General features: G+C 36.7%; 1 protein-coding gene across 8 annotated transcripts in view; it reads right to left on the bottom strand.

Moving 5' to 3' along the window:
* Positions 1 to 777: 777 nt before the first annotated feature.
* ZMAT1 (zinc finger matrin-type 1) overlaps positions 778 to 10,085 on the bottom strand; it is a 34,219-nt gene continuing 24,911 nt past the window's right edge. For 3 of the 8 annotated variants that reach the window (XM_027608996.1, XM_027608997.2, XM_027608999.1), the window contains exons 5-6: positions 5,054 to 5,153; positions 778 to 3,326 (exon numbers count right to left, since the gene is read on the bottom strand). In XM_027608996.1, the coding sequence (XP_027464797.1) occupies positions 2,003 to 3,326; positions 5,054 to 5,153 (1,424 nt within the window). In that variant the 3' untranslated portion in view covers positions 778 to 2,002. Of the gene's footprint in view, positions 3,327 to 5,053; positions 5,154 to 5,600; positions 10,077 to 10,085 lie in introns of those variants that run through there. The other 5 variants (XM_027608998.2, XM_027609004.1, XM_027609002.1 and 2 more) reach the window with 4 other exon arrangements.

Here is a 10,085-nt window from a genome sequence, read left to right as displayed (position 1 = left end):
CACACACACAATGGAATATTATGCAGCCATCAAAAGGAATGAGATCTTGCCATTTGCAACGACGTGGATGGAACTAGAGGGTGTTATGCCGAGCGAAATAAGTCCATCAGAGAAAGACATGTATCATATGACCTGACTGATATGAGGAATTCTTAATCTCAGGAAACAAACTGAGGGTTGCTGGAGTGGTGGGGGGTGGGAGGGATGGGGTGGCTGGGTGATAGATATTGGGGAGGGTATGTGCTATGGTGAGCACTGTGAATTGTGCAGGACTGTTGAATCGCAGATCTGTACCTCTGAAACAAATAATAAAATATATGTTTAAAAAAAAAAGATAGCAGGAGGGAAAGAATGAAGGGGGGGAAATCAGAGGGGGAGACGAACCATGAGAAATGATGGACTCTGAAACAAACAGGGTTCTAGAGGGGAGGGGGGTGGGAGGATGGGTTAGCCTGGTGATGGGTATAAAGAGGGCACGTTCTGCATGGAAAAAAAACTCAAAAGAATTTTTTATTATATAAAAAAATAAAGGTAATATACTCTCACAGCCCTCTCCCACTTAGAAAATTCTTCCTTCTTCAGTTTCAAGTTATTTAGTTGGTCAATTTAACTTAAAACTGAACTCAAGTCTGCTTCTTCTACTAAGTAAGATGTGAAATAAATGAAATTATTACAACCTTACATTGTGATCTCCCAAGAGGTGCAAACTGTATAATTGTTTCCCCTCTCATTCCCAAAATAAAATCATCTTTGGCTGGGAAATGATTGGTTGCACAAAACAATATATAGAAATTAAAACACTTTAATATAATATAAACATTTCCAGAATATAGACTGATTTTGTATCAGTACATTTTGAGAGCTTTTTAAAACTATATATAATCTAAACTTATTATAGACTGTTTCATTTTCACTTTCAGAACTAGAAAATATAAAAATACACTGCAAATTAGATTTAACAAACAAAAAAATCAGTCTAAATCGCTTCATACATTTTTCTTGGAGAAAACCAAGAAACAAATAAACACACAACAACAACAAAAAAATACCAACACTATCACAAACCCAAACAAGGAATGGATTCTCTAATGCCTGGTAATTCTCTCACTTAAAATAAATTATCTCCCATGGGTAAATAATTCACCACCACAGCAATTTGATGAATAGAAGTAGAGACAACCTCATTAAGCAAAATTACATTATATGTAAGAAACGTAATTTTTTTCTTTTTTTTTAAGAAAATGAGGAAAAGTAACTTAAGGAAAAGGCATATTGAATACTTTTACTTCACTTGGCTTTTGTTAGAGGTTAAAGTTAACTGTTCATTTAGGAAAATTCAAATAACAATTTCATGAAACCAAACTCTTCAACTTATTTCTTCAATTCAACCTTAAGGGAACAAAACTAAAAAGTTCAAAATCCAAGAGTAGACTCATCCCAAAGCATTATCTTTCTTCAACAGGTTTCCTTTTCTATTCTTGTGTTCTTATATTCTTCTTTCTCAGAGGCTAGGTTTATGCTTGTTTCTTCTTTCAAGTCATTTTCAATTTTTACACCCCCCAAAAAACTAAGCTTTCCTGAATTGACAATAACCATATTCACCTCTTCTCTTCTTCATTGGATGTTTTTGTTTTTTGTCTAAATCCATTTTCTAAACTGATTTCTTCAATTCATCCTTAGGTAAACAAAATAAAATGTTCAAATTCCTAGAACAGACTCCTCCCAAAACATTGACTCTTGTCTTTTCTTCAACAGGCTTCCTTTTCTCTTATGTTCTTGTTGTGTTATGTTTTTCTTATGTTCTTTCTCAGAGGGTAGGTCTAAGCTTGTTTGTTTCTTCTTTCAATTCAATTTCAACTTATACACACAAAAACTAAGCTTTCCTGAACTGACACTGACTGTATCCACTGCTCCTTTTCTTCACTAGATGTTCCTGTTTGTCTAAATCCATGTTCTTAACTGATTTCTTCAATTCATCCTTGGGTAAACAAAAACTAAAAGCTCAAAATCCAAGAATAGATTCATCCCAAAGCATTTCCTCTTCTGTCTTTTCTTCAACAGATTTCTTTTTCTCTTTCTTGTGCTTACGTTCTTCTTTCTCAGGGGATACATCATGGCTTTTTTTCTTTTTTCGATGTTTAAGCTTTCCTGAACTGACACTGACTTTATCTCCCTCTCTCTTCCTTTGTCGGATGCTCTTGTCCTTATCTAGATCAGTATCCTCATAACTCTTTTTCCTTTTATGCTTGGACTGCTCTTTCTCTGGCCTTTCTTCACCTTCCTCCAGGTGTCTTCTTCTCTTCTGATGTTTCCGTTTATGATCTGCTTGATGGTCACTGGTACTGTTTTCTGAGGAGAGGTGCTTGTAAACTTCAGATTCTACACTGTATGGGCCAGAGTTATTTTCTTGCTGACTAAGGCTCAGGGGTACTGGTTTTTCTGGGAAATAGTCTCTGATGGGTTGACAAGAGATCATGGAGTCTAGTTTCTGTTTGCTGTCATTAGTTGGTAAGCAATGAGGTAACTGGTTTTCTAGTGCTTGTGAAATACTGTATGATCCTGTATAGGTCTGGGAAGTCTCAAATGGGAGTTTTTGCTCAAATATTCTATGTTTGGGTCTGGAATCAACCATTTCTTTGTACTTATGGGTTTCCATAGAGCTATCACTAATCTTTCTAAAACAAGTCTTTGGCTCTAGTCCTCTGGCTTTCTGCACTTTGATGTAATCTTCAAGTTCATCTTGGAAGGAATCATAAGTCCTCTTTGAATGAGCTGGTAACCGGTGATATAACTGGCTTTCCACTGGTGAAATATTATATGGTTGATGGTAGGTCTGGGAAATCTCAAGTGAAAATCTTTGCTCAAATATTCTTTGTCTGGGTCCAGAATCAACTTCTCTGTACCCACGGGTTTCCATAGTGTTCTCTCTTATCTTTCTGAAACAAATCTTTGGATCTAGTCCTCTGGCTTTCTGCACTTTGATGTAATCTTCCAGTTCATCTTGGAAAGAGTCATAGGTCCTCTTTGAATGAGCTGGTGAGCAATGAGGTAATTGGTTTTCTCCTGGTTGTGAAATATTGTATGATCCTGGGTATGTCCAGAAAGACTCACATGGGAGTCTCTGTTCAAACATTCTATGTCTGGACCTGGAATCAACTACTTCCCTGTACCCACGGGTTTCCAAAGAACCCTCTTCCATCTTTCTGAAACAAGTCTTGGACTCTGATCCTCTGGCTTTCTGCACTTTGATGTAATCTGCACATTCATCTTGGTAAGAGTCTTGTGTCTTCTTTGAATTCTTCACTAGGTTGATAACAATGGATTCTCTGCAAAGAAGGCAGTAGAAAGTTCTTGTTACTAGGTTATTTTATTCTGAATATTTTCTTTGCTTTCAAAAAGATTAGTTTGGAAAAACAAAAACAACAAAAGCCCAAACAAATTTAAAAAACCTACTGCAATATAAAAGCTATAAATCATCACTTTTTATGCCAAAAAGAAGGAGCAGGGATAGTCAGATATTTCCCATGTACCTCACAATTTATTACACACAAAAAATTTTCAGGGCTGAGATAAAAGGGAAGATGCAGACATAGCTGCTACTGTCTTAGTACTTAAAATGTAAGGCATGTTGGGATAGGCAGGAAAGGACCAGTAATATTTAATGCCCCAAAGATGGTCTGATCTGAATGTCACATTGTTTTAAAAGTTTTAATTAGTTCCTTGCATAGATCTATAAATATAATGGCTATTTATTCTGGAACTCTGAGATTAAAAAAAAAAAGAGTCTGAAGATTAATTTGGTGAATCAGACAATTTAGCTCCTAAATATTCAGACTCAAAGTAGATACAGTTCCTACAAGAATAAAATAATGTAACAGAAACACTAAGCTTTGATTTTTAAAGCAACAAACCAAAAATACAATAGTTAAGTGCCCCTCTGTCCTGCTACCTGACTTATCCAGTCCTTAATTGTCCACTTAATCCTCTCCTCCTTAAAACAATAAAATAGAATGGAATATTTATCGAGCTCCTATTATATGCCAGGCCAGGCACCTTACACAGATTTTTAATATTTCATTATAACAACTTCATATTGGAGCTGTCCAAAGTTATACACTTGTTAGAAAGACAGATCTGATATTCCAATCCAGGTCTGTCCAACAGCAAGACCTTTTTTTTTTTAAATAATTTTTTATTGTTATGTTAATCACCATACATTACATCATTAGTTTTTGATGTAGTGTTCCATGATTCATTGTTTGTGCATAACACCCAGTGCTCCATGCAGAATGTGCCCTCTTTAATACCCATCACCAGGCTAACCCATCCCCCCATCCCCCTCCCCTCTAGAACCCTCAGTTTGTTTTTCAGAGTCCATCGTCTCTAATGGTCTGTCTCCCCCTCCGACTTACTCCCCTTCATTCTTCCCCTCCTGCTATCTTCTTCTTTTTTTTCTTAACATATATTGCATTATTTGTTTCAGAAGTACAGATCCGTGATTCATCAGTCTTGTACAATTCACAGTGCTCACCATAGCACATACCCTCCCCAATGTCTATCACCCAGCCACCCAATCCCTCCCACCCCCCACCACTCCAGCAACCCTCAGTTTGTTTCCTAAGATTAAGAATTCCTCATATCAGTGAGAGCAAGACCTTTTTTCTTAACTACTGTACCTCGCTGGAAGGATGATGACCAGATCACTTTATCTCCTGGAACTAAGAACCTTCCAGGACTTAATTGAGTTTGTATGGCTCAATGAGAATGATCCTTCAGCATCTCCCCAGAGAAGGACAATGCTGTCTGGTCAGGAGGGGTGCCAATTATCCAGCTCTGCCAGTATACTATCATGGCTAGAAAAGTCCCTAGGGGATTCAAATATCATCACCTCTAGCAGTATCAAATACCATCACCTACAAATACCATCACCTATAGCAGTATCAACTCATAGGGAAATGAATGCCTAGAAAGTTTGTAAAATACATGCAAGGGTATTTGACAGAAGTCCTGCTCAAAATCCTCACAGGAGGATTTTGGTAAAAAAAATACTTACTTAATTTGGTGTTCACTTCCTTGCATATGGGATCGGAACATTTCTAAAGATGTAAAGGTGATATTACAAATATGGCAAACGTAGGTTCTCATACTAAATGCTGAAAAAATAGAGAGTCCAAGTTAAGGAGGTTAATACGGACACACTTAGAATCACAAAGCTGGACAGGAATTTACTGAGATCATCTACTGAAATTTCCCAATTTAAAAAGACCCAGAGAGGTCAAATGACTTGGTCAAAGTCAAAGAGCCAGTTAGTAATAGAGATAACCTCTCAGCGCCCATATTTCTTAATTTAGAGCCCAGAATTCTTTACACTACACCACACTGCTTCTCTAGGCTTGGCCTCTTTCCTAAGAAACTGCTATCTGCCTGCCTATTGTTTCTACATGAAAGTGTAGCAGGCACTTCAAATTTAGTACATCCAACCAACGATTGCCTCTTAATCCCTTAACCAACCTTTTTGCTTGCTCCTAATTCTCTTTCCACCCAACAAAAACCTGAAAGTTCCCAAAAGATCAAACAAAAGCAAATTTTTACTCTCTTACCTGAAATCACTGTAGTGCATTAGTTTACCAAAAGTAATTTCCACAGACAGATTTTAGAAAGGAGAGAGGTTCAGTGAGCCCCACTCTAAGGATAAAAGCTGAAAGCAAAATTCTAAAACAAAACTACTAGTTACCACTTCAAAAGAGTCAAGAACTATAGAATAGGTATACCAGCTACCTCTCTACTCTGCTTCTTAGGTAGAATTGAAAGCAGGGGATAAATTAATCTTTATTTTCTTAACCTCATTATTCTTCTACTTTCTCTTTGGTCAGAAGTAGCAAATTAATAAATTTCATAAGCCAAATATAAAATAATCCCACCCTAAAGAAGGGGCAATAAATTGGTGGCTGCAGTAATTTTAGGGTCAAGCGAGGTCATCTTTTAAATCAAACAGCCCCTTAATCATTCAAAGGATTCTAAATTAATCATTATCAAGTGTATGTGTCTTGTCCAAGCAAAGATTATTCATAGAAACAAGAGAATATTGTCAAGGGGGAAAGAAAGATACTAACTTGGAAGAACATGAGGACTCTGCGTACTATTGACAGATACTCTAGTGGGCCCAGGAGAGCTCAGCAGGTTATGCCAAAGACTGAATGAATGATTCCTCGTAACTATCCTCTCTCCCAGTGCTCTGATTTCATGCTCACCAAGTCACTTTCTGATTATAATTTGGTTTCCCATATTCTTTGATCCCAAAAAAGGGATATCCCTGGATGATAGATCCAAGTTTTAAAAACCCTGAGAACTGAAAAAATACATATCTTCTCCTACCATAAATCACTATCAGAATGACAACGTATTAACTTAAATTACAATGTTTCCCAGACTTCTCTGATAAGAATTACTTGGAGCATTACTTAAATATAGATCCCCAAGCTCCTCCCCTGGAGAACATGATCCACTGTCTCTAGGAGAGGGAATTTGTATTTTAACAATACCACAGGTAATTATTCTTAGAGAACGTGTGGGAAATACACTAAGGGAATACCTTTCTGCTTCCTTGATTATTTATAAGTGTTTGCCAAGTTTGTTTGTGGTCTGGTCAGTCCCTGATTTGAGGCTGATCTACCATGAAGATTCTGGACTTCCTGCAAAGCTAAAGACTAAATCCAGGACTATGCATGCTCAGAACAAACCTTTTCAAAAAATTAATACTTATTTAACAGGTGTGAAAATTAAGACTCAGATCTGCTTGGCCAACACCATACATTTTGAGAGCACCCAAGTTATGCAAGATAAGCAGGATACCTGGTTTCCTCTAGGTTAGTGGTTCTCAATGCTAGCTACACATTAGAACCATGTGAAAAATTTAAAAATATTCATGTTACAGGCCCATTTAAATCAGAATCTCTAGGAGTTGAACCAGGCTTTCTTACTTTTTGAAAGCGTTTTTTTAGATGATTTTTTTTAATACAGCCATTGTTGAGCACCACTGCCCTAATATCGAGCCAATGATCTTCATTATGATTATGTACTCATATTTCAGGGGTTTTACATATTTGTTTAGTGCTTATAAAGTATATAGTATACATAATATTCTCCTCAGTTCCTCCTTTGTTTCTTTACAAATTATATTGGAAGATTATAATATAGGTAATATAGGGGTTTAGAGAAGCTGCAGGTCACATATAAAAGGTCCAGAGGCAGTTCTGGAATTCTGGTCTGATTACTATTACCTTAGCCCTTGTCTTTTTCAAATACTGATATCCTTTAGGTTTTTCTAGATATAGACATCTCAGAAAATAATATATAAAAATGGTGTAAACACTTTCTCTGAAGATATGAAGTCTATTTATTGACTCCAAGTTCAGAATTCCTGGTCTAATCCTTCTGTAACCTGCCTCCACTATATTTCTTTTTCTTTTCCTTTTTTAATTGAAATATAATTAATATATAGTGTTACATTAGTTCCAGGTATACAATATAATGATTCAACAATTTTATACATTATTTAGTGCTCACCAAGATAAGTATACTCTAAATCTCTTTAATCCACTATGTTTCTTACACTTTCTAATCTCCCATCTTGGTCTGCTCCTTGGCCCTGTCCAGCTCTGCTGCCCTCAGCTCTGCTAGGATTCCTTGTTTCTGACTTCATTCAGAAACTCAAGCTTCTTTGCATCTCATAGCTTTCAGAATCTTCCATTACCTAACACTTGTGGTGCCCATTTTTCTCCTAATCACAGCTCTATCTTATAACTCCCCAGACTATATGATCTTTGTTTTCAAAGCACAGATTGGGGAAGTACATGTCTTTAAATAGTCTAACGCTGTGGTCCTCAATCTTAGCTCTATATCCTAATCAATTGGGGAGTTAAAAAAGAGAAAACAAAACACTAATGTGTAGGTCCTAGGGATTCTAATTTAATTGATTTGAGGGATGGCCTGAGCATTGAGATTTCTAAAAGCTCCCTGTATGATTCTAACATGTAGTCAAGGTGAGAACCATTGGTCTATTAGCTTAAATGGAAAATAGTCAATTGAGAGCTACATATAAGCAAAAATGCACCTTAATGTGGGATTTACTTTATGAAAAAAAGTAGAAAAAGTCTAATTTACCTGTTTTTAAATTACAACAGGAGAAAAACATTTTTAAAAAAGTAACATTTGTTAAGGACCTATTCTGTAATGGATACTGTACTGCTTCATTTCATCCTTTGACAATACTGTGAAGTAGCCTATTTTCACTTTACACCTGAGGAATCTGAGCTACAACCGGGTAAATGACTTCAAACATATCTCCCAATCTATGTTTATCCTTCTACATGACACTGCCTCTCAATAAACAATTAGCAAATACTAAGAAAAACTATGTACTTATTACACCATATAAAGTGCTGAGATGGATATTGCAGAATAAAATATAATCCCTTGTCTCAAGGAGGCTAATTCAGTTAAGGGGCTAAAATTAATGCAATTGTCAACGAAAAAGTGAAGTCTATGAGGAATCAGAGGAGGGGGAGAATACCAGCAGCTAGAGCAGTGAGGGAAGTTATGATGGATCTTGGAGGACAAGAAGGATTTGAATTGTAAGGAAGGCAGATAAGGGCATTCCAGGGGATGAAAACAGTATCAGATATGGGAGAGACAGAAATGAGCATGATGTGTTGACTTCAAATAATCTGTTCAACAAACACTAAGCACCTTAGCGTTAGCTAATCTCGCATCATGCTAGATTCTAGGGGTACAAGATGAGTAAAATGGGCAGGTTGCTCACAAATCCAAGTGAGAAACATATAAACAAAGAATTTCAATTGCATTTGGTAAAGGTAAGAGGTATGCTTAAAGGGTATGGGAGCTCAAAGAAGCAGAATATGGGGGTCTGAAGAAGGCTACTGGAAGAGATGATGCCTTAAACTTGGAAGGATGAACAATAGTTAACTTGATGGAAAGAGTTGAGAAGAGTATTGTATGGAGAGGGACTAGCATGATAGAAGCATAGAAGTGTTTATAAGAACTTCTTAAAATTTGGAATTGTTGTAGAATAAAATATAACAGGATAAGATGGGAGAAGCAAAAAGGTGTCAGATCAGAGAGATGTATAGGTTATGCTAAGGAGCCTAGACTTTTTATCCTGTGTATTGGGAAACCTTGAAATGTTTTAAGTAGTAAGTGACATGGTCAGCCGTGTGTTTGAGAGAAGTCTCTCCTCTAGCTGCAATATGGAGGATAAATTTGAGAGGAACAAGCCTCAAAGTAAGGAGACCACATGTATGTAAATAACTAGATGAGGCAGGAGATAAGGAGGGCATGAGCTAGAACACAGTAGGGATAGAGAGGAGCAAGGAGACTGGTGAAATATACCATTAAAACAGGCAAAACTAAAAAAAAATAAAAACTGGCAAAACTCGGTAACTGATTGAATGTGGGAGATAAGTTTATCTGAAGGATGTGAGAAGGGGAAGTGTAGAAGAGTGGAAGAGAGTCCTGGAGGGTGGTGTGGGTTTTAAAATCACTGCTGACAGGAAAGTGAAGGAAAAGGTAAAGGATTAAATAGGACTACAAGTCCACAGAGATTGGATCCCAAGACTCTGCTGAGGTACCCAATCTCTAGCTTTACATAATTTTCCATAGCATCACCCAGTATCCTGAATGTAAAAGTAGAAAAGGTGGACTGTGGAATTTATTCAGGGTTGAAATCTTGCTACTAAGGAGTGAGAGACTAACAATGAGGTATATGTAAAGCCTTCCAGAAGGTTGTTATAACATTCAAGTGTGAAATGATGGTAGTGGAAATGTAATGGAAAGGAAGAATAGTTCTAAGACTTGATAAGACTTGCTGATGGACAGGATATAGGAAAATTGAGTAGTTGAAGATGCCCTCAAAGATTCAAATGTAGGTGACTAATAGTGGTACAACTGGCAAAGACAGGAATCTTGGGAAATTCAAGTTGGTTTTAGAGAAGATTATTAATTCAATTTTAGGTATGTTGAGTTACAGGTGAAGGTGAGATATCTAAGTGCAATAATGAGGCTAGAAA

This window comes from Zalophus californianus, chromosome X (genome assembly GCF_009762305.2).
Source record: "Zalophus californianus isolate mZalCal1 chromosome X, mZalCal1.pri.v2, whole genome shotgun sequence".
NCBI lineage: Eukaryota > Metazoa > Chordata > Mammalia > Carnivora > Otariidae > Zalophus > Zalophus californianus.
Note: the sequence above shows the minus strand (reverse complement) of the source record. Positions and strands in the feature narration are given on the sequence as shown.